This window comes from Brassica napus, chromosome C3 (assembly GCF_020379485.1).
Source record: "Brassica napus cultivar Da-Ae chromosome C3, Da-Ae, whole genome shotgun sequence".
NCBI lineage: Eukaryota > Viridiplantae > Streptophyta > Magnoliopsida > Brassicales > Brassicaceae > Brassica > Brassica napus.
Window position 1 is genome coordinate 16,411,925 of NC_063446.1, and position 26,317 is coordinate 16,438,241.

Consider the following 26,317-nt stretch of genomic DNA (forward strand, 5'->3'; position numbering starts at 1 on the left):
TTTTTTGTCACACGAATCCAATACATGATAAAATTGTAAATGTGGCTCTTATTAGTAAAATGTAATTAAATAAATAGAAAGTACATTTTGTTCGTGTTCCTTTTACATAACAATTTCTGTGAGTTCGTATTGAGTTTTTAGTCTTCTTTTGTATGCTATAGAAGAATTGAAGAAACCACTTTATCACAGAAGACAGTTGCGGAAGAATCGAATTTCCTGTTGTGCAATTAAAACAAAAAAATTAAGGAGTTAGAAAACAGCAATTAGTGGAAAAAAGTATGTAATGTAATGTAACTATTTTGAAACAAGACAGAAGTCAGAAGGGTTGTATGTATGTGTATACCTTAAGAGCAAATGTGATGTCTGCTTCGTCTACTCTTAGGCTCACTCTCTTTAGCTTATCGTCCCGAGCATTGCTCAGTTTTAATATCCCCTGTTCCAATTTAATATAAGACTCTTTCAAGGTTCTGTTTTATCTTTTGATTATATAAAAAACCAAACACACAACATGAGAGTCATTCTAACTATAAACTTGAAAAAGATTCTACATAGATCGAAGTTATGTACCTGGTCGTTTAGCACTGTACACATATTAGTGAACTCTGTTATTCCAGCTGGAGTGATCATTGAAGATTTACATATTTCCGTGTATAACTTATTTAACTGCATCCAAGTGTTGTCAAAAACAGGGATAGAAAACGTTATGTACAATTGTCGTTTAAGATTTTAGTTATATGTGTTTATGTATTCTTCATTCAATAAAATATCATTACCTCTGCAATGCTTCTGTCCTTTTTGCTTCCTCTAAATGCTTTTGCAGCAGAACAGACTATGATCTGCAAGTTTTCAGTTGAAGCAAATATGAATTCAGTCCACTAGCTAATAGGTCACTTAGTCATAACCAAATAAGCATCAGCATGGGTCTTAAGTTTATTTGTGACTTAGTGTTTGTTCCCGAAAACTTATTATTAGTATATCTGTTCAACATATATTAACTATACTTCTGATAGATCACACTGTAAAACAAAACTAAAGATTTGCACAAAGATGTTGTAAGTATTATCCTTTCCTATCGTTTTACTTAAGATACCAAGTGTCGATCTATAACTTACTTGCTGGTGTTGAGGGAGAGACTGAATGGTGTCAACTACTGGAGATTTAAATGTCTTGGACAATGCAGCTACCATATGATCCATCTTGACCTGTATAGTTATTGATGATAACAATTATGATTTATGACCACAGGTTCTTTGAATCCTTACTTACATTGTCAGTTGTGAACTGAGTTAAGTAGATAGTGAAAATACTAACCACTTGATCCTCTGTAACTGGACTTTGTGGTTCTTGTTCTGTTGATCCTTTAACTTCTGTTTCTAAGATTTCTAAGGCACTCCTGTATATCATTTCAATATGAAAAAAAACAGGGATTGTCAACTTCAGTGTGCTGATATGAAGAGTAAATTAAAATATATAAAGGATAGTTCTATCTCATTCATCTTATGCAACTTCAACGACAAAACTTTCAATAGAGTATTCACCTGCAGACAGATAGAGCCTTTCTCATGTCTCCTGATGCAGCTGATACTTTCTGACACAACACAAAAATATTGAACATCAATATACAATGTTATAAGGAAAAGGGAGGTTGACTAGACTGGGAGAGAAAATTGGCATATGTATTCTTACTCTTGCACAAAGCTCCAAGGCTTTTGATTGAAATGCAACATATGGAAGTTCCTGTAATAAGAGTTGAAAAATAAGAATTTACGAAAAATGGTATTTAGTACGAGTTTAGATATTAACCATTTATCCTAGTTCTTACGTTTTAAATTGGTCAAAATTTTCTTATTTACAAGTTTCTGAATCTGCTATTCATATTTTTCCTGATAGTTTTTTGAATACCAACTGTTTTGAAGCAGAAACCTGACATTGGCGGTTGGCCATAGATTTATCCTAATTCCTTGCATAATATTTTCACTAGAATTACTAGTCACTTAATCAGGCGTCTCTCTCTGTAGAAGGCATCATATACTAAAAATTAAAGGCAGACTTACCACAAGCCTCTCTTGTAGTATCCTTAGGATCTGCTCCATAGAATAGGCACGGAAAGTGACAACCAAAGGTTTGCCTGGATTAATAGAAAAAAATAAGTTCAAGGACTAACCTCAGTTGTTGCTCTTTATCAAAGCTAAAGAATGTTCCAACTGTAAACAATGATGGACAAATACTTACAATTAAGAGACTTCAATTTTGGAAGGAAACGATCTGCAAGGTCTATTGCATTTGCTACACCTGGAGAACAAAAACGATATATAAACTTATAATTTGGTATGAGCAGAGGAAACTGGCACATAAAATGAACTTTAAACTATAACTATGATCGCAAAGAACGGTACCTATAAGTATACATCTTGAAAATGGCAAAGTTGTGAGCATAAAAAGTTCATGAAGGACACCTCGATCTCTTGTTATCAAGTAATCCATCTCATCAGCAATTATCAGCCTGCATATAAAATTTGAATGAGAAACAGCATTACTAATTTAAAATCTTAGCAGGTCATCAAATCACAGTGAAACCAAACAAGGAACCTACATCATCTTTGTGCTGGATGATTGCTGCTTTTGAGAAAACAAAACCTGAAGTCGTTGTAGAGGTGAAGAGGGGCCATTAACTTTCTTCCCGGTCTCACTCTCACCAAGTATCTGAAACCAAAATAACCCAATAAACAACTATATCGAAATGAGATCAACAACTTCAAAAACCAGGTATGGTCTTACCTTGGAGAAGATATCTGTTGTTTTTGTCAGCGATGTGCAATTAACAGACACAGTCTCCAGACAAGGCAAGCCTTCCTGAAAGAACCCATGAATGAAATGAATATCACCAAGTCCTGAAGACACACACAACACAAGACTGATTACCTGTTGTGCCCAGTCTTCAGCCTGTTGTCTTATTTTCTCCATCGACAATGACTTCCCAGTACCAGGACAGCCACATATATACAAACTCCCAGCCTTCTTCTGCTCCATACAACCTTTAACAAACTCTAAAACACGTCTTTGCTCATCCTCGCGGCAAACAACAGTGGATGGTGCCTTAGACACATGCAATGCCTCCTTCACAGCTTTCATCTGATCATCCTCTGTGCATTAAAATTGTACATCAACAAACTGATACTTGAGAATCAGAAGGAGATCATGTATACCTCTAGGATTCCACTTTGATTTAACATCTAAACAATCAAATCGATCCTTCACGGCTGACATCACTGGACTGTCCAGCTTGCCTTTAGAATCTTCCTGCAAAAATCAATCGGTCTGATGATGCAAACAAGCAGAAGCAATTGAATCGATCTTTTTCACAATTAATCAAATCCTAATCTCTAGACGCAGATCTAAGGGATATGAACTATGAGCTCACTGGATTACCTTCTTAAGTGTTTTGGGGCTTGAAACAGCACACCGTCGAGGAGATTTCCATTTCATCGGCGTAGCAAACGAACTCTCAGTTACGATCGCCGTCGATGCAACCTCGTCGGCGGAATCTGATCTCAGCTTGCGTTTCCGAGGTGTGTTGACTTCAGGAACTCCGGTATTCTCCGATCTGGCGGCGACGATGTGCTTGTGAGGAGACGAACTGGGACCGGCGATGGTAGGCATCGTAGAATAAAAAAGGAGCGAGATCGAGATTGAGATTGAGATTGAGATCGAATCGAAGTGGAGAACAAATCTCATGGACGATGCTGGTTTATTAAGAGGAAATGGCAGAAAATAATAATGAAAAAGGGAAAAAAAAAAACAAAGAGGGAAAATGGGAGTAGCGGGAAAACGGTACATGCAGACAGTTTCGCCGCTCGATTTTATTCGGTTGCCGTTTTTGAACCATCGCCTTCGCGGCAATTTTATTGGGCTATATAACGTTTGGAATAATTGAGTCCATTAAGGGCCCATCTATTAAACTACACTATTTCCTTTATGTCATTACGTAAAATACCAAATTACCATCGATTCTTTTTTCAATATTGTTACGAAAGTAAACAAAAGCGGCCACTTTAATGTTTGAAATAATTAAAGATGTGGGTCCTGCTGCACTATTTGCACAGTAAATTTTCTTATATATACGAACGTTTGCGTTCGTTTATAATGCACACCTAAAAACACTTCTCTTCTATTCTCTCTCTGTATCAGTGTTATTTCTTTCTACGGATATAAAATTTCGCCCTTATTTAAATTCCTGCGATACAAATAAATTCCAGTTCTTTTTATAACACGTTATCAGCACGATCACTCTGCGATTCGGTAAAATTTATTTGTATCATTTATACCCTGTTATAATGGTCGGTATACCGCCTCTACTATTATTTATATCATGTTATAATGGCCGGAATACCGCCTATATTATTTAATTAATTTAATGGTCGGCCGAGTCGCCTTATATCCTGTTTATTATTAATTGGTCGGCTGAGCCGCCTTATATTCTGTTTATTATTAATTGGTCGGCCGAGCCGCCGTATAATTTATTTATTACTCTGCATTGATCGGCTGAGCCGTCGCATGATTTGTTGTCATAACATAAATATTTCATTGCCATAATTTTTACTTTTATGAAATTTTATAGATTTGATTGACCGTTTAATACGATATTTTCAGACTGATTTTTAGTGCACTCGATTTAACCCCAACGGTCACAAAGAATTTTTTTTCAAAATTTCCCCTTTCTCCAACGGTCATGAACAGTAATTTTCATCTATAAATACAACTCATTTTCACTCCATTTTCTCATCCAAAATATTTTATCTTCTCTCAAAAATTTCAAATCGCTCTCCTCCGATTTTTCATTTCAAGAAAGATGATTCGCGCACTTTTGTTTTTATGTGCCATTTTTATTTGTATTTCTATTTATGGTTTATCTGTTGGAGAATTTACTCCAAGAGAATTTAGGATGAATATCGGTTTACTTTTCTTTACATCGCTTCTCCTTGTAATTGCTTGCATGATTAATGTAAACGGTTCCTTTTAATATCAATAATATTCTAATTATTTTTATTTATGTGCTTTAGAAATTCAAATGGCAAAAATCGAGAAACTTCAGTTTCCGGCATTGGAAGTAACTGGCACAAACTACACGGCATGGATCACAAACATGGAGCTTCATCTAGATTCCGAGAAAATACTCGAAACAATAAGAGAAGGCAATATATCAACCTCTCATGAAAAGGCTAAGGCCGTGATATTTCTGAGAAGGCATCTAGATGAAAATCTTACGCATGATTATGCGAGAACCAAAGATCCCTTAGATCTTTGGAAAGCTCTGAAGGAGAGGTTTGATAACCAAAAGAAAATTACTCTCCCCCATGCACTCGATGAGTGGAAAAATCTACGATTTCAAGATTTTGAAAAAGTGGAAACGTACAATTCCGCTATATTGAGAATAGCGGCGCAATTAGATTATTGCGGTAAGCCTGTCTCAGAAGCAGAAATGCTCGAGAAAACTTATCAAACGTTCCACAAAAATCATTATGTTCTACAAGAACAATATAGAAATTGTGGGTATACGAGGTTCTCTGAACTCGCTGTGGCGCTTATAATAGCGGAGAGAAATAATGAACTCCTCATTAAAAACCACAATGCCCGACCCACGGGAACCAAAGCATTTCCTGAGGTAAATGCAACGGATATAAAAAATCCGGAAAAAGGAAATTATTCCTATCGTGGGCGTGGTCGTGGCCGTGGTCACAATCGTGGTTTTGGTCGTGGTCGTGGTTATCGATTTAACCGCAACCATGAAAGGAGTAACAACCCAAGAGGAAGGGGATCCAACACATGGAATCGATCTGATCGGGTAAAAGGAAAAGAAACCCAAGAAAACCCTACTCATAAAAATGAGAACGTCTGTTACAGATGTGGATCGAAGGGACACTGGTCTCAAGTATGTCGAACTCCTCGGCATCTATGCCAATTGTACCAAGAATCTATTAAAGGCAAGGCAAAGGAAGTAAATCTCAATGAACACCTTGTGGGTACAACATCGACATACCTCGAATCCTCTGACTTTATGGGAGATTTCGACGAGGCCACTCATCAAAATAATTGAAGTGCTTGTACTGATCAAGCTTAATAATGCCTAGTGATGCCATAAAATATTATGTATTTCACTTTCAAAATAATGTTGTATTTCAAAATATCTAATGTATAATTATTGTGTACTTGTTATTGATGCATAATATGTTTACTTATGAAAGTTTTTTTCTTTATTGATATTAACTGTGTGTTACAGAAATGGATAAGAAAGCAAATGGAACAACAACTAAACAAATTGGTAGAGAAGTTTGCATACCAGATAGTGGCACAACGCACACTATACTGAAGGATAAGAGATATTTCTCTACTTTAAAGTCAGTAAAAATGACTATAAACACAATATCAGGTCCTACAGACCTGATCGAAGGAATTGGCAAGGCGAACTTTATGTTGCCTAATGGAACAAAGTTTTCCATAGATAATGCCTTATATTCTCCAAATTCTAAGAGAAATTTGTTGAGTTTCAAAGATATATACCGTCAAGGGTATAACACTCAGTCTGCAACTGAGAATGGAAAGAAGTATTTGTATATAACTTCTGAAAAATCAGGCAAAGGCCTTGTACTGGAAAAATTTCCAGAACTTCCTTCTGGATTGCATCACACTTATATTGATGCTATAGAATCACATCTTGTGATAAAAAGAAATCCAGAAGATGTTACATTATGGCATGATCGCCTTGGTCATCCAGGCACTACAATGATGCGAAAAATCATTGAAAGCTCACATGGTCATTCAATAAAAACCCAAGATATATACCAAAGTAATAAAATGACATGTGATGCGTGTGCTCTTGGGAAATTAATCATAAGACCATCACCAACCAAAATTGACAAAGAATCACCAAAGTTTTTGGAAAGAATCCAAGGTGATATTTGTGGACCAATACATCCACCGTGTGGACCATTCTACTACTTTATGGTATTAATCGATGCATCGAGTAGATGGTCACATGTTTGTTTGTTATCATCTCGAAATATGGCATTTGCGAGATTTCTAACTCAGATAATCAAATTAAGAGCACAGTTCTCAGATTATCCAATTAAAAGAGTTAGATTAGATAACGCTGGTGAATTCACATCCCAAGCTTTTAATGATTATTGTATGGTATCAGGGATTGAAGTAGAGCATTCTGTTGCTCATGTTCATACACAAAATGGTTTGGCAGAATCATTAATTAAACGGCTGCAACTAATTGCAAGGCCATTGATCATGAGATCAAAACTCCCAACCTCTGTATGGGGACATGCTATTTTGCATGCAGAAGCACTAATTCGGATAAGACCAAGTGCATACCATAGATATTCCCCATTACAGTTAGCATTTGGAAAAGAACCAAATATCTCTCATCTAAAAATCTTTGGTTGTGCGGTTTATATTCCAATAGCACCACCGCAACGTACAAAGATGGGACCGCAAAGACGGTTGGGAATATATATTGGCTATGATTCTCCATCAATAATAAGATACCTAGAACCACAAACTGGTGATGTGTTTACGGCACGATTTGCCGATTGTCATTTCAATGAGAAAGAATTCCCAACTCTAGGGGGAGACAATAAACAAGTAGGAAAAGAGATCAAATGGAGTGTACCATCGTTATTACACCTTGATCCTCCTACGAAACAGTCAGAACTAGAAGTTCGACGTATCATGCATTTACAAAATATAGCAAATCAGCTACCTGATGCATTTGCTGATACCAAAATGGTAACTAAATCACATATACCCGCTGCAAATACTCCTGCTCGTATTGAAATACCACAAAATGGTGGAACGGCAGTTGATACACGTGAATCAGGAACACGTTTAAAGCGCGGTAGACCTATTGGTTCAAAGGATAAACTTCCTAGAAAACGTAAGGAATGTGAAAAGCATGATACTCCCAAAATAGCGGAAAATATTTTGGAAGAAGCGAATTGTGAATCGAACGACAATATAGAGCATCATGAATCTGAAGGAAATCACGAGATTTCTATCAATTACATCCATAATGGAAAGATATGGAAACGAAATGAGATGGATGATATTGATGACGTTTTCTCATACCTTTTAGCAAAGGAAATAAATGAAGAAAACGAAGATCCAGAACCAAAGTCTGTATATGAATGTCAAAAGAGACATGACTGGATAAAATGGAAAGATGCAATTCAAGTCGAATTAGATTCGCTTAACAAACGAAATGTATTCGGACCTATTGTGCTCACACCCAAAGATGTAAAACCAGTTGGGTACAAATGGGTGTTTGTCCGAAAAAGAAATGAGAAAAACGAGATTACAAGATACAAAGCTCGTCTCGTAGCCCAAGGTTTCTCTCAAAGGCCAGGAATTGATTATGAGGAAACTTATTCTCCTGTTATGGACGCAATCACATTTAGATTCCTGATGAGCCTAGCGGCCAATGAAAATTTAGAAATGCGTCTCATGGATGTCGTTACGGCATATTTATATGGATCATTAGATACTGATATCTATATGAGAATCCCAGATGGATTTAAAATGCCAGAAATGTTAAGTTCCAAACCTAAAGAGTTATGTGCAATAAAATTGCAAAGATCATTATATGGGTTAAAACAATCTGGACGAATGTGGTATAATCGTCTCAGCGAACACTTAACAAAAGAAGGATACACGAATGATCCTATATGCCCTTGTGTTTTCATAAAGAAAACAACATCCGGATTTGTGATAATCGCGGTGTACGTTGATGATCTTAATATTATTGGAACTCAAAACGAAATCCAAAAGGCATCAAACTATCTGAAAGGAGAATTTGAGATGAAAGATCTCGGGCAGACAAAATATTGTCTAGGATTACAAATTGAGCATTCTCAAAAGGGTATATTTGTACACCAGTCTACATATACCAAACGAGTATTGAAACGCTTTAACATGGATAAAGCAACTCCTCTTAGCACCCCGATGGTCGTTAGATCACTTAATGTTGAAAATGATCCGTTTCGACCATCTGAGGAAAATGAAGAAATACTTGGTCCTGAAACTCCATACTTAAGTGCAATTGGAGCTCTTATGTATCTTGCAAATTGTACTCGACCTGACATATCTTTTGCCATTAATCTTTTAGCGAGATTCAGTTCGTCTCCTACGCGAAGACATTGGAATGGAATTAAACATGTCTTTCGTTACCTTCAAGGAACAACTGATTTAGGCTTGTTTTATCCTAAAAGTTCAAAAGGTCAAATGATTGGTTTTGCAGATGCAGGTTATTTGTCAGATCCACACAAAGCTCGATCCCAGACAGGATATGTTTTTACAATTGGAGGCACCGCCATATCTTGGCGTTCTCAGAAGCAGACACTTGTTGCTACTTCTTCAAATCACGCTGAGATCATTGCACTCCATGAAGCAAGTAGAGAATGTGTATGGCTAAGATCAATAAGCCGACACATCTGTTCAAGCAGTGGGATTGACGAAAATACGGAGCCAACTATTCTATATGAAGATAACGCGGCATGTGTTGCTCAAACGAAGGAAGGATATATCAAAAGCGATAGAACCAAACATATACCTCCGAAGTTCTTCTCATACACTCAAGAGCTCGAGAAGAATAAAGAGATTGAAGTAAGATATGTTCGATCATGCGACAATACAGCCGACCTCTTCACAAAATCACTCCCTACCTCGGTATTCAGAAAACACATCCACAACATTGGGATGCGCCATCAGAAGGATCTATGACTGTTCATTCGAGGGGGAGCTTACGTGGTTGTACTCTTTTTACCTTACTATGGTTTTTCCCATTGGGTTTTCCTGGAAAGGTTTTTAACGAGGCAACAAAGACGTTAAGCGAGAGCGGATAGTGACACCGGCCCCCAAGGGGGAGTGTTACGAAAGTAAACAAAAGCGGCCACCGTAATGTTTGAAATAATTAAAGATGTGGGTCCCGCTGCACTATTTGCACAGTAAATTTTCTTCTATATATACGAACGTTTGCGTTCGTTTATAATGCACACCTAAAAACACTTCTCTTCTATTCTCTCTCTGTATCAGTGTTATTTCTTTCTACGGGTATAAAATTTCGCCCTTATTTAAATTCCTGCGATACAAATAAATTCCAGTTCTTTTTATAACAAATATCATATTTTTAAGGACGGGCTTGATAAAATTCTAGCATTTTCCGGTGCTAAGGCCAGGATCGTCGAGGGGACACGAAAAAGGCTCGATCAGTTCAATTCGGTTTGATCAAAGTTGGACTCTTCATCACGCTTCTTATGTACTTTTCAATCCACGAAGAAGCAATGTTTTTAATTTATTTTAGTGGTCACCGCCATGCTTGTATTTCCAACCGGCAAACATCAACATATAAACATGTTTTTGCGATGATACAAAACAATAATCCACATATCTTGATCAAACGTGTAACGGCCAGATTCTCCGGCGTCCGACCGGGCTTATCGAAAGGGCGTTATGGACACGTGTCTACTCGTTTAGACAACCCTACATGTTTCGTTACTAGTCCCAAGAGTCGACAGACGCATAACCTTCTGTGAAATACTGTCACACCCGTATCCATATACTTCTACTTACAGTCTTGCGCACAGGAAAATGGAAAGAGAGGGAATGAGCAACGGGTTACTCAGTGAAGTGACTCTAGACCAGCCTGCCCACATGACAATCTACACTACTCTATGCGGGAACCATGGCTGACTAGCCACTACAATCAAGCCAAATGCATTCTAGAACGTTATATCATCATTTTCAAGTAATCACAGTTCTAAACTTTACTATCAACCTAGCGATCAACCTAGCGATCAACCCAAACAATGATCTCAGTCATTGCTACACATAATTCAATAGACTCGACCGACTCGACATACACAACCGACTCGACTCCATTCATCCTAGACGTATGGACCTATAGACGTTTACGGATGTCCCTACGCGTTCCGGCCTGCCCTGGAAGGGCGCTTCTTTTGAGCATACGTCCCCCTCCAGCTTCCTACATGGCTATCCGAGTTGCAGCACGTTGGCCCATCCTGGCACTGTCCACCACCCCGGTTGTAATAGCCATAATTATGCCACGACTTGGCATTGACTCGATCTTAAGGCGCCTTGCACATTTTCTATCCCGCATCTCGCAGTAGGCTTAACTCATCACTTCCCGTGGGTACCTCATGTTAGGCTACTGTCCCACGGGTCACTCCCAAGGGTACCTCATGTTAGGCTACTGTCCCGTGGGCTCCTGCGGGTACCTCGTGTTAGGCTACTGTCCCGCAGGTTCACACATCCTAGACTCTAGACGCCCACCCGTTCTCGGTGGTCCAAACAAGACATCACGCATTTTATTGACACGTTCACATTCTCATTCTCATTCACTTTCTCATTCTCATTCTCATTCATTTACACTTAGACTCATACTCATACTCGTTCACTAGACGTCACCCGTTATCGGTGTCTCACACAATACACATCACCTTCTCAATCATACAACTGATAACAAAGGACATCTCATTCATGTACATCATGCATTCACATTAGTTACCAATGACGTGTTTATCATCTTAAGCATTCACTTCTTTCTAGCAACCTAGATCTCATTCAAGGATCCTCATAGGGATCACGACAACCAATCACACAAGCACTCATCATAGACAATCATCCACATCAACACAAGGCAGTTCATTAAGTCCTTTAAACAAGATGAGAGTTCTTATGCTGCATGATCCATTCATCTAGCATCCCAGCATTCATCTTGATCTACCAACCTAACTCTCAAACAGGGTCTAATCAGACCTAACTCCAACATAAAGGAGTATACAATACATGGGAGCAAGATGGGTTCGAATCACCTCACCTTAGTCTAGATCTGGATCTGGAAACAAGAGGCTAGGGAGATGAGATCTGGTCACCACCACACCACACGGCTACCACCACTACTCAGACAACCACCACACACGACCACCGGCGGCTCGGCTTGCTCCCAATGCGACTCGCGGCAAATAGGGAGAAAGAGATCTGACAGAGAGAGAGAGAAGATAAGAGAAGCTTGACTGCTAGGGTTTCTTAGTCTCTCTAAATCTCTGCAGAGCTCCGTTTTAGATCTCAGAATATGAGAAAAGATAGAGGGGGCTGCCTATTTATAAGAAAAGAGAAGGAACCCTAGGTCTTTTACCCTAATGGATTGTAGAGAAGCCCATTCTCTTATAGAATTTTTGGACCAGGAATCGGGATGTTACAATTCTCCCCCACTTAATGGAATTCGTCCCCGAATTCCGTGTGACGATACTCCAACTCTAAACATCCCGAACCCAAATGGGTAAACAACTCGTCATTTGAAATCTAATGGTACATGCAACAGACCCAGTTCCCCATTCCTCACGGAGATCCAACGTCCTCTTAAATCCCAAATCGATTCTCCAAAAGCGTTTTCATCCCCAGATTCTTTTCATCTCATATGCATTTTCATAATACAACCACTCTTGTCGGTGTAATTCTCTGATGGTCATGCACCTCTTTTATCCTTTCATAAAGAAGCTCATCATCAACAATTATATCTGCTAAGCGGTTTCCTGGATCATCTCAGGCTCTAGATTCTGATCTCCCCCACTTTGGTCCAACATATGGAGTCCAACATGGTTGCTCATACAATTCTCATAGGGTATATCCATTTGCTCAAGTCGTAGTTAATGTCTTGCATGGATTCAACTAATATCAGATCCATTAACCAACTTCCTCTCTAAGCTCAACACACATGTACACCACATAGGTTGATTGCCATGTCTTTGGCGCCCCAACAACAAAAATCTATTGTTATCATATTCCATTTCTATTTTGACACATACAACTCTTGCATCAATCATATACGGACTCACATCCCACTGTTCTCATCTAACAAGTCTCAACTGCGAAACTCCATTAAAAACCATATTTATCCTTACCCATGGCAGTTCCTCTTTGAATTCTGATAAATCTGTTTGTTGCCCACTATAATGACCATTGCAACCAATAAACTTGTCCCATGATCTCTTCCTTTACCGTTGCGTGGTACCCAACCACATCTCCGTTGATTAACTTAGCGAACACTTCATCTCACAAAACTTAACAAGCTACTCCCAAGTACCATCACACTCCTCTTGTGGAATAGAATATTGTGTCTTCGATCATCACTACCGCGTGCTTATCTTAATACTCTTGAAGCATCGTACATCCACTTCACATGAACATGTAATGCATCAGTTGATCCAGAGACACACTTCTACAACTGATAATGTCCATTACCAGCTCGTAATGTTGTCTTTCGAATATTTTTCTTTGATATTAGAATCCGACAATACTGTAATGTCAAATCGCTCTTAGTGAACTCCAAAGCTACTTGCTGTAGGTTCCAAAAACTCAACGAACTATATGGTGCTAACCGATATGATTCCTTTGACTAGACGATGTTTTGTATTTCTGCTCTATGGTGTATGCACTATCTCAGTTCAGTGGGTCTTTAAAAATGCTCAAAAGCGTCTGCATACTCGACTACTACTGGAATGGTATCCAATACTTAGAGCTTCCACTTCCAAATACAATCATTCCCCTTTCCACCAAACTCTTCAGCCTTCAACACCAAGATAGCTTATATCCATATCCTAATCCTTATTCCATTAAGGACTAGTCTCCTCTCCTATCGAGGGTTATGAGTACATGCCAATACAATACATTAACTCCACGTGCTTGGTCTCCGGTATGTTTTCCTGGATCTCCTCATAGTCATTAATTTCTAACTTCCATATAGATTCTCGCTAAGCCCCGATGCTATCACTAACACATTGCAACATCCCCGAACACTAGTACACCTCTAAATACGCATTCCAAAATTCTGTCACTTCATATCATTCCAAAGTCCAACCCATCAGGTCTCCATGCAGGTTCACACCGACGAGAGATATTAACACTACCACATACACTCCCATGGTCATCATTCTCTATACTCCCTCGGTCCCAACCCAGGTAGCCCCGATTGAAGTTGCCCTTAAAATTCTACCAACGGGTGTCGCACCAGTGTCAAAGAGAGTGTACGCTGCCACTCCTCTGATCTCAACAGATCCAAAAATTATTTTTGCTCCCTCATGGTCACCCATGACGAAAACCCTCAATCTTTTCTCTGACCTCCTTGCCGGGACCGGTAGTTAGGATAAAATTTCAACCGCAGATCCTACTAGTTAAGTCCAGCAGCCCCGGCCTGGTGTTTAGGTACTCAACACCGAACATATCCTCGTCCCCGGAGTCCCTCGGTCTGACCATGTCTTCCTTGATGAACGAACCTCCTATAATAGCCATGCTGGTTGTACTGGTAGTGCGCTTCCATCCCCTATATCCTAGTGTGGTTCTTCTCGCACTCCACTCTTGTCGCAGCAAAACCGCCTTGTGTCATCGCCGGTTCTCATTGGGCTTTGAGTATGTGATGCTTGGTTAGCCTATGATCTTCTTACAACCCAAACTATAGCTCTGCAGCCTTCTAGATCAGCTCATGATCCCAGTAATCTTGCACGTTACAACTATTCTTAAGTTCGGTCCTCATTTCCTTCATGAAGCGGTGAATCAGTTCTCGCCCCTTAGACAGTGCCCGAAAAATCTCCTCATGAGATTACATCCTTGTTGTATTCCCTTACATTCATGTCTCCCTGACGGATACCCTGGAACTGGCCCTCCATTAGATATATGTCCTTCCTCGGGAAATACCTTCATTGACATATGACTTCAACTTGTCTTATTGCACCTCTAATATTCCTCTAAACCCATGATATCTGCCACAACCTTCACACTCTCAGTAGTTACATAAGTTGGGTTTCCATCTCTGGCGTTTCCTCCATCCACTCAAACTCATGTGTCTGGCGATGAAACTTCGTCAATGGGTGTCACCGACGGGGTACCACCTTTCCCCTTATGGTGCGCTGAGTCAGAGTGTAGATCGAGTTCCACCATGCAGGTCCACGATACCCGTAACTGTCACTCTGGTCATCATTGACTGTCGAAGACATCCTTCGAGTAGACATCTGATAAGAACCATAAGAGAAGTATAAATATAGTGGGTGGTTTTGAAATCGTTTCACAACTTTTAGAAGAATCAAAACTTTCATAAACTCTTTTCTTTTAATGAAAACAAGCTTTTTAAAAACGTTGGAAGTGCCGATCCCTTAGGATAGTACTAAGGGATCTTAACCCCCGCTCTGATACCATTTGTAACGGCCTGATTCCCCGGCGTCCGACCGGATTTATTGAAAGGGCGTTATGGACACGTGTCTACTCGTTTAGACAACCCTACTTCTCCCGTTACTGGTCCTAAGAGTCGACGGACGCATAACCTTCTGTGAAATACTGTCACACTCGTATCCATATGCTTCTACTTACAGTCCTGCGCACAGGGAAATGGAAAGAGAGGGAATGAGCAACGGGTTACTCAGTGAAGTGACTATAGACCAGCTTGCGTGCATGACACTCTACACTACTCTATGCGGGAACCAGGGCTGGCTACCCACTACAATCAAGCCAAATGCATTCTAGAACGTTCTATCAACATTTTCAAGTAATCACAGTTCTAAACTTTACTATCTACCTAGGAACTCTAGGTATTTTACCCTAGTGGGCTGTAGAAAAACCCCATTCTCTTATAGAATTTTTGGGCCAAAAATCGGGACGTTACGAAACGTTCTTTTACGAACGATATATTAATCATCTTAATTATAATATATGGGCAAGACATCTACATATAAACTTATGTTTTTACCAAACAATAATCCACATATATTTTAATCAAACGTTCTTTTATGAACGATATAGTAATCATCTTATAATATATGAATATATGCCATCAATGATATCGCTTCATCCACACTCAAAACATCTGAAAACATGGTTTTGTTATTTCTGTTTTTGCTAAAGAAAGACATGTGACATGGGATATTCATAGGTTAATGTATCATCAACTAAACGCAAAACATTCAAGATTCGGACATAAACAAAATGAAAACCGACACACCGTTGCCTACATTTTCTCTTGAGGTCTTCAATATTTGGTTCTTTCATAGCATCTTGAACGGCTCCGGCGATCCCCTTCCTCGAAATCCAGTATAATAAATATTTTTTTCTCTTTTCCAATGCTTCGGCATTGGTTTTTTTGGGAAACCATCTTCCTTCATCAAATATTCATAATTCTGTGTTTTATAATTTCACAAAACACATGATCGATCATTATCATATTTATTCGGAAAACCACCAAGACATTCCAAGTTCAAGCTGATCAACAACTAAGCAAGTAGCTTGTGTGTGTGTGAAAACCTCTAACCTCTTTCTAAAAAGTAACCTCTTTTAGCAGCGGCGTTCTTTGCTCCGGTGGCCGCCGGTGCCGCGCGTGGTCACCGGAGGCGGTCTCTTCTCCATCTCCTATTTTGTCTTTGCTCCGTTTTGTCCTTCTTCCCTCTTGCCGTCGAGATGCGTGGGGTTGTGGGAGAGGCTCCGTCACGGTTACTTCTTGGTTTTGTCCAGAGAAACCCAAATCCGTGATTGAGCATCGTCTTCCTGGAGCTTCAGCGAGGCGGTGCGAATTGGAGGTAGACGGAGTCGGTTTTTAGGGTGTTGGCTCCGATGGTCTACGTTTTGTCTTGTAGATCTCTCGGAGTGCTTCGGCGGTGAAGGTGCGTGGAGGCTAGAGGACCACTCTTTCCTCTGTTTTGTTTTGGATCTGTATCTCGAGGTTGTATCCTCGACGATGGGTGGTGTCTAAAGGTTTCTTTATCACTGTCGCTTGGGGTCTTGTGACGGTGGTGGGATTTGCTTTGGCTCAAGAGTGGCGGCGGTTGTTCCGTCGGTTCGTACCCATGATTCCGACTGTCGTGTGGTGGTTGGTTCCGTGGGGTTTGGCGTCTGCAATTCTGGAGTGGTTTGAGAAGCTTTGTCATCTATGGCTTGGTCCTCTCTGTCGCTCAAGAGTGCTCACTTTTGTTGGTTTTCGCACATGTTTTGGGCAAGTGTTTGACATCTCGCGCGGGATGTATCCTTCAGTTTCTCTGTTTCAGTTTCTTCTCCGTGTCTCCAGCGGGGTGAAGCTGCGCAGAGCTTGGATGATCGCATTAGGTTCTCTAATGTGGACCAGGGCGTCATGTGTGCTCCTGATTGAGTCATTCAGAGCTCGTTTTGGCGAGGAGACCTGGGTTGAGATGAGCTATCCCAGTGCTTAGGCGACTGATAGGTCCCCTTGGCAAGTTTACCTCTTTCATCTTTTGCAGGAACTGAAGCATTTGTTTCTGGATTCACCTTCACTGCAGCCCGTCTTGTCCGAAGGCGTTGAGTCGTAGGGTCTGTCTCAGGTCCTTGGCGGTTCTTAGCTTTCCTAGTCCCGGCGGTTTCAGAGGCTCCGATGCTTCCCTCTAGGTTTGCTATATATCCTCTTTTACTGTTAGCGTCAAGAGCTTCATGGACAGTCTAAATTACGAGCTTGAAGAGATCATCGAAACCAGCTACTCCGGTAATAGCACGGGAAAACCGGCATCCGCGGAAACGTGGTAAACCTCACATTCTCGTGGCTCCTATTAACGGTTGAGAACGGAGACTGATATTCTAAGGATTCCCAAACGTTCTAGCGGATGGCGTCGGTTTAGTGAGCGAGCGAAGCTAGTCTTGTGAGGTTTGATTTAGAAAATTTTGGTTGATTCGAGCTTGTAATTGACACTGTAATGCCGGTTTCTGGATTATCAATAAAATCGTAAATATCTATAAAAAAAAAGTAGCTTGTGTGTGCTCTTTTCCTAACCTTTGGTTTTGTCCCAGTAGTTTTTCCAAATGAAAGTTTTTAACAAGACCACAAGTTAATTCGCATCACTTGGTTGTTGATCTTGGTCCAAGAATATCATTATCTATCTTATGTTGTTTTTTATTTCTAAGTTTGTGCTATGTTTTTTTCATTTTCGAAAACTCTAGTCTTTGGTCTTTGTTGTATATTCGAGAGGAGCCTATGTCTTTACTTCTCTTGCATTTTCGATAACTTGTGCATGTACAAGTCTCTCCCTTTATAAACCTGGTCGGAATCTACTAAGAGGTATCCACTCTTTTTTTTCAAAACCTTTGTTTTCTCTTTTCTTCTTGCTTGTCGAGTTGATTGAGTGTTGGTGTGTAATATCCAACTTCTGGTGTATAATATCCAAAGACTAAGGGCTCTAGTTTGGTGTGTCATATCCGATCTATTGCCTAGGAGTATCAAGGAGCCTTTCCGCAGTTTCTTGTGTCACCATTCGATATACTGCCTTTGAAAAACTTGAGTCTTTTGATTTGTTTCTGCAAAAGATTATCCCATTTTTCCAGAGCAGCATCCTGAGATCTCATTAGAAGGCAAACCGCTTCGTTAGAAAAGCCATTAAACCGTTACGGTGAGTCAACGAAAACAAATACAAAACTGATACATTAGAACAGTTTTACTTAATTGAATATAAACTTTAATTAGATTATTGTACGCCAGGTGCTGTGGTCAGGGCCGGCTGATGACCAGGGGCCAGCAGTGCACCCGTCCAGGGTCCATTGTTGGAGGGCGCCCATAATTTTTTTTTTTTTTTATGTAGAAGTGCAATTTAATTTTTTGTAAACAATACATATATTTTTTTAGAAAAACAAAATTAATAAATAAAAAATTTATAAATATAACTTTATGGAAACAATATCTTATTTATTTTAAATTTTAAATTTTTTTACCAAATTATAATTAATATTAAAATATTATAATCAACATTAAAAGTAGTTACCTAATGTGAGTTTTTTAGGCATGGGTATATTTCATCAAGACGTCTTCAGTGACAATACTATTTTAAAAATCTCAAAATCGTTGATTCTTCGAGGATTCTTACATTGTTGATTAGTTTATGTAAGTGATCTTTAATATTTTTTTTACTATCATGTTTTTTGTTTAGAGATCACTGATTTTTTTGGTAGAGCAAAATATTTTTTTCGTTTCTAAAACGTCTAAGGATTTTTTTGTTTTCTTGTTTAAGGTATCCATTTCACTTTTAACTTCATCAATTCATTTTTATGATTCTTAAATCCAGACGTACTTTTCTTTTTACTTAACTTTTAGAAATTAACTTGACTTTGAAGTATAGCCAACTAAAAATGTTATATTTTTAAGGTTTTTGTAGAAGCAAATGATTTTATTCTCAAAAAAAAAAGCTATAAAAAAAGCAAGACTGTTTTATTTTTATGATTGTGCTTACCTTTTCAAACGAAAACGATTTTATTTTACCTTGTAGCTACAATACCAAAATTTTAATTTCATCGGTTAAGGGTCACTTTTTTTTTTGCCCCAGGGTCCGTAAAAGGTTTGAGCCGGCCCTGGCTGTGGTATAGTAGTTATCACGTTTGCCTTTACACGCAAAAGGTCTCTTGTTCGATCCTGGGCAGCACCATATTAGTTTTATACCAATTCAGTACTGGTATTTCCATTCACATAGCAGTTGTTAATCTGAATCCAGTTGTGTTACTTTCCATTCATTAATCCTCCAAAGAGCAAATGAAGATGTGTTAATATGTCGCTTGAAGTAACATAAAAGCAAATACATTCTATCTACCTTAAAAATTAATCAAAAATCTACAAACCAATTAATCTTTGGAGGATTAACTTTGCTTACATTATCTTGATTGTTTCTCTCTAAAAAATTTTCGTATTTTTATTTCGCATTTTATGTAGGGCTTTTTGCAAAATTGACCTACAACTTAAAGTCAAACACAAAACTAACCTCCTTTTTTTTTTGAAAATTGGTTTTGCCCTATTCACCCCACAAGTTCATCTAATTTACGAAAATACCATCAATTTTTTTTTTTTTTCGAAAATGACATCTTTACTCTCTCACCCTCATCATCTTCAAGTAATTACAAGATTGTCATTGTCATCAATACCACAACCACCATGAACAACCAATTTGAAGCTCTTAATGCTCCCAAAATCGATTTACCCTTCTTCTTTTTCCATTCTTGTGAACTAAACACAACATATCTCTCACTTTCTCTCCACAATGAGCTAAAAAAACCCAAGATTTTGATTCTAAAATTTTTATGGTTCATAGAGTCATAGAAGCTAACGATTCTGGGTGGATGACTTTCGTTTGTGATTCTGTGTGCTTGGAGAAGCCTTATGTATGCTAAGGAACTTATCTCACCAATTTAAGGTATGACATCGAGTTTTTTTCCAGATCTGTTCGTCAGACGACTTACTTGGGAAGTCGTCTGGCTGTAGACGACTTACCTGGAAGTCGTCTGGTCAACGCAAAGGTTATTTTTGCAATTGACTTTGAAATCTGTAACCTGAGACGACTAAAAGTTAAGTCGTCTACTATTGTTTGGTTTCAAAAAAAATTCCAAAGAACCTAGACGACTTACATTTCAGTCGTCATAGGTTAGTTTTGCATTTGACTGGATAATTACAGAAGTTTGACTTCCCCAGACGACTTACATTTCAGTCGTCTGTCGAAAATTAAAATAATAATATTTTTTTAAAAGTAAACGACTTACAATTAAGTAGTCATAGGTTAGTTTTGCAATTGAAAAAAAAAACTTCAAGATTTAATTATACATAGACGACTTATAATTCAGTCGTCCACCAGACGACTTACTTGTAAGTCGTCGAGGATTTTTTTCCGATTTTCTGGTCAAACCTCGTAAATCCTGGACGACTTACATTTCAGTCGTCTCGTGGACGACTGAATTATAAGTCGTCTGTATATAAAGGTTCGGTACGATGTGGACGACTGAAATATACGTCGTCCGGGTAAATTATTCAACAGACGACTGAAATATAAGTCGTCCACACCTTAAACATAACCCCTAAACTTAATTATCTAATTAAACACTTCATAAAACCAAATCAAACTTGAAAAGTGTTTACTATACACAGAAATAAACACATATAGGTGAAAACTAATTTTTGAAAAAAACATTTTAGTTTTCCAAAATCTAACCCTAACAATACATACAATACTACAACATATGTTTGTCAAACTCCTAAACTAAAGTATTTCATGATTCACTACTTCCACTCATCTATCTTCAAAATAAATCAATTTTATCATATCTTAATTTATATCACTTAAAACTGTTTATAATTACTTGATTTTTATTTTTCACGCATCAAAATATTTTTTTACAAGATTTATAAATTATTTTTAAAATAAACTGGTACCAGACGACTTACACTTCAGTCGTCCAGACGACTTCCAACATCTCAGACGATTCAGACGATTTACTGGGGCTATATTCGTAAAAATGGCTTCTGTTTTTTTGTTTGGTCACAAGGGGTTGAGCTGTAATTTCACTAGGCTTTTAGGTTAGTTTTGTATTTGATTCAAGTTTGAGTATAGGTTTGGGATTAAAATCAAGTTGTGGGTTAGTTTTGGCAAAAACCCCTTTTATGTATGTATTGTAACTAAAGGAAACTGGTAGGATGGCCTCTTTCCAGTGTTTGGTATTTTGTTCAGCGCAGGAGAGATCAACGATCCGGGATCAACATCATCCAATGCACTTATGCACACATTTATCTAAGAAATCAGACATTTTACAACAACAATTTCTGTCGTCCATTCTTTAGAATTATGGAGTACAGACTGATGTCTCGAGTTTTAACCCGATTATCTAACTGCAAGTGCACAGTAAAGTACGCAGTAGTAATACGGGATCGAATCCACAGGGACCGATGATCACACGTAGAGTTGCAGACAAGTTAATAGCTACAGCGAATCAAAATATATTTTTGATGGTTTTTATTTAATTTTCTCTAGTGTCACAAAGCATAAACAAGCATATAAAAAGATGATTTAAACGATTTGAAAACTATTTTAAAACAAACGTTGGACATTGGGAATTCTCAGGAATTTCTTTTTAATCAAGATACAATTAATGGAAGACACAGGGATATATTAAGAACCGTCTAGAACTCAAACACGATATTAGAATTAACCTACTTCCGTAGCGCTAATTCTCTATGTTATAGAAATCTCCACACTAACTTCCGCTGAGTTTCAATTTCTAAACAAGCATTAAGAACAGGTTCAATATGTTCACAAAGCGCAATAACATCAACTTCCGAGGGTTAAGGACACTTTGCTCATCTAAAGTATTTTCGGAAGTTCAAACAATCACTTTCGGTGCATCAAACAATCTGAAATCATGAACTAAGTGATCAATTCAGTTCAAGCAGTAAGAAATCCATTAGATGAAGAACCAAAACGTAATCCCTTAGTCTACACACGTTTTATGGATCAAAACATCAAGAAATCCCCTATGAGAACCCCTAAACCCAACTAGATGACTACTCACACATAACTAAGCAAGAACAAAACGATTTTGATGAAGAAAACATGATAAGATTGTATTAAAACAGAGTAAAGGTTCAGAAGATCTTCTCCAAATGGTTTTGAGATGAACTCCTTTACAAATCTTCACAAATCACACCAAAACAAGTACAAAACACTCAAATCTTCTCTCTAGAACTTGTAAATCTCCTCCTTGGTCGCCCCTGGTCTTTTCTGAGTCTCAAAGGTCGAGTTCTTCTCTTTTTATTGAGGGGAGTGGGTAAAAAGGAGTGAAAAGCTCGTTTGTGCGTGTGGAGCCCGTAGCGCCTGAGATCGGTCGATCCACATGGCTCGGATCGGTCGATCTCGTGTATGAAAGCCTGGGATCGGTCGATCCAGGTAGCCCGGATCGGTCGATCTCGTGCTCTGTGCGATCAATACTTCATTCGGTCCATTGTTCGGTCCATCTTGCTTCTGAATAAATCCCGAATGCGTTCTTTTCTTTCAAGCTATCTAGTAACCTGCATATTACACTTAAGAACACCAAAACGCATCAAATAGACCAAAACATTAATTAAAACCGACCATTTAATTGCTCCAAAACGAGTTTAAAACCGTTAAAAACACGGAATATCACAGACTAACAAGGATGAGTATATATATGTTGATAGAATAGAGAAAACAAAAGAAAGAGATTAACAACTGCTATGAATAATATATCTGAGTTTATGGAGTTTTTTTTTGAACAAAGAGTTTAAGGAGATTATACAATTCAATTAAAGCTCTTGAAGAAAAGTTTTGTTTTTATTTGATAGATTTTAAAGGCTACTCAAAAAAAAAAAAAAAACCAACAATTAAGTTTTAGAAGAACCAAAGCGAAAACTAAAACAACTTGAACAATCAAGGTCAAACTAGCAAAAGACTCAAACTCGATACGAGGAATACCAACGAACATATTTGTAATGTAAAGTTGGTACTGCATCCAATAAACCCGTCTACAACATCCGTCCAAAAATCATCCTTAGTTTGAGCTTCAACATTGAGGGCTTGTTGATATGCTTCAGCAATAGTGAGAGGTTTCAACAATTTAACAGGCTCTCTGATCTTTTCCCTCAAACCACGAATGAAACGGTAATCAACAAGTGTCAAGAGCGAATTAAACTCGTTAACATATTCGTCTACTGATCCCTCTCCTTGTCGTAGCATGTACAAGCGTTGCGACATCACTCGATTATAGTTGAATGGTAGGTACGTCTTTAGCATCTTCTTCTTCAACTTATCCCACGACGAGATCTTAGGTCTGCCCAAACGTGCTCTCGAAGTCTTTAGACGTGTCCACCAGGCTGCTGCTCTTCCGCGGAATCGCATTGCGATTAGGGGAACACAACGGTCCAAAGGGACTCGTTTGAACTCAAGAGTCTCCTCGACCGTGACGATCCACTCTAGGAGTTCCACGGTCGTTTGTCTGCCATGAAACTCCGGGATGTCAAATTTGAACCCTTTCTCCCATGCTAACAGATTATCGTTTTTTTCATTATCAGATTCTTCTTGTGGCCGGACATGGACGTAGTCCTCCTCCTCTCGAGGTTCCATGGTAGCTTTTTTTGAGAAAAACTCTATTTTATAAAACCTCTAAACTGCTGGAATGAAAATGAAACAAAAGCTAGAATAAATAGAGCTCCAAATCTAGGGTTTTGATAGACATACCTACGCAAAATTTGATTAAATGTCAAAATCGGTTGGATATATTCGAATATTCGATTAAAATAAGTTTCACAAAATATCTGTATAACGTTATCTACTCACAAACCCTAATTACATAGAAAACACGAACCCATCATAGACTAAAATATTAATATATTACTAGGTATTTTCCTACACTATGCACCACATGCAATAATAATTTTTTTTTTTATTTTTTTAATTTAAATTTAAAATTTTTTATTATTCTTTATATTTTTTTTTTATTTTTTTCAATTTTTAATATAAATTTTTATTTAATTAAACATAAAATTAAGATAAAATAAAAAAATTTGGTTTATTTAAAATTATATTTTAAAAATAGATATGTATATATTTAAAATTATAATCTTAGATAGATTTTATCTATTTCTTTGGAATAAAATATATTAAATCAACTTTTATAAAATTAATTAAAAAATTTGATATAGAAGTTATATAATTATCAAAAATTACAACTAAACATTATTTACAAAATTTGTAGATATATTAAAAAACTAATAATATTAAGATTAACAATTTTTTTTTTCAAAAAATTTCAAAAAATTAAAAATATTTTTAGTTATAAAATTGTATAACTATAAAAAAATACAAATAAATAATACTTCAAAATTTGTAAGATATTATTATATTTTATTATTATGTTATTTAATGTCATCTTTTAATATACTTACTTTTATCATGATGCATAATTTACTACCATATTCTAAAAAGTTTACCAAAAACATAAATAAGCATTAAATGTAATTGTTCATGTCACATTTAGCCATAAACTATGTCATCAATTCTAGTATGTCATGTCATATTTTTGTAGTGAAAATGATCGTAGAGTGTACATGTGCCAAACTCACTTTGCAAATAATGTCTAGGGGGTATATCCTCTATATATTAATTTTGAAGCATTACGCCTTTTAAGTGTAACCACGTATCATCACTATGATGATTCTGAGAATCCTTGGAAAAATATGTTAGCCCATTTAAATATATATTATATTTTTACTATACTAATTATTAAATTGATTAGTGCATAAAAGAAAATTTTCTATCTTTTCCTTAAATAAAAGCTTCGAAATTACCTGATATGATTAACATATATGACAATTAATGATTTGAATAATAAAGATTTGATAATAGTTTTTGTATCCTTCATCATTTTGTTTAATTTATATTATTAAAAAATTAAACAATCACATTAACCATATAATAAAAAATCTAGATTTTTTTCTTGTATATTATATTTTTATTTTTTAAAACGACTATAAATTACTAAAACTGTTAAAAATCTTACAATGAAAATTTTGTAAACAATGGTTTTATTTATTTTTGTTATAAAAAAATACAAATGCTCATAAAATATGAAATATCATTTCATAGATATTCAAATTAAATATATATACTTTAATATCACTTAAATTAAACTATATAACATATAACATATAACATATAAAAATACATATATGTTTAATTTCAAAATTTCACTGAAAAGGTATTGCGACCTGAATATTTTATTTTTGAAATTTGCATTAAATTTTTAAAAACGATTATAAATTCCTAAGACAATAAAAATCTCACACTGAAAATTTTGTGATTAATGGTTTAATTTTTTTTACATAAAATATAAAAATGTTAATAAAATCATATTAGTAGGAACTAAGAAGCTTGAATTAAATATTCATATTAAAATATATTATATATCTATGTCAATATCCTTTAAATTTAATTATATACCCTGTAAATAAATAAAATGATTGCTTTGATTTATTTACTACAATTTATGTGTTTATTCTAGTTTAATTATATATATAAATTTTACTCGCTTCTCAATTATTCAATATGTTTATTTTTGATAATACGTAAATGAACATAAATTTATATAATAATATGTAAAAATATTTGGTATACATAATGTCCATTCTATGGAATGCGAGGATCTCGGTTGATGTATTACCGTAGGAATTTCCTCTCAATCGATTAAACCTCATGTTTTGTGAGAAAGCTTGCGTGAAATTAAAACAAAGACAAAACAAATGTGAGTTAACAGAAACGCTAACGTAAGCACAAATATTGTAGATTTAAATAAGAAATCACCTGTGGAAAGTCAAAAGAAGTCTGAGATCAACCAAAAAGTTAATTCCTTTTTCGATTGCAAGTCAGCACTTTCAATGTTTGTCCTTTCTATATCTAGTAACAGAGTGGACCATAGATGAATTTTTCTTATGTTTTTT

General features: G+C 37.0%; 1 protein-coding gene across 1 annotated transcript; it reads right to left on the bottom strand.

Annotated features, from left to right (window-relative positions):
- Positions 1-28: 28 nt before the first annotated feature.
- On the bottom strand, positions 29-3,835 carry LOC106409146 (cell division control protein 6 homolog). Its single transcript, XM_013849824.3, has 16 exons — positions 3,430-3,835; positions 3,207-3,300; positions 2,923-3,143; positions 2,779-2,853; positions 2,594-2,703; positions 2,397-2,503; positions 2,233-2,292; positions 2,055-2,128; positions 1,687-1,737; positions 1,539-1,588; positions 1,312-1,393; positions 1,113-1,202; positions 774-836; positions 568-663; positions 344-433; positions 29-216 (listed from the first exon to the last, which is right to left on the bottom strand). Exons 1-16 carry the CDS (start codon positions 3,733-3,735, stop codon positions 184-186), a joined length of 1,602 nt encoding a protein of 533 aa, XP_013705278.1. The 5' UTR covers positions 3,736-3,835; the 3' UTR covers positions 29-183.
- Positions 3,836-26,317: the final 22,482 nt, after the last annotated feature.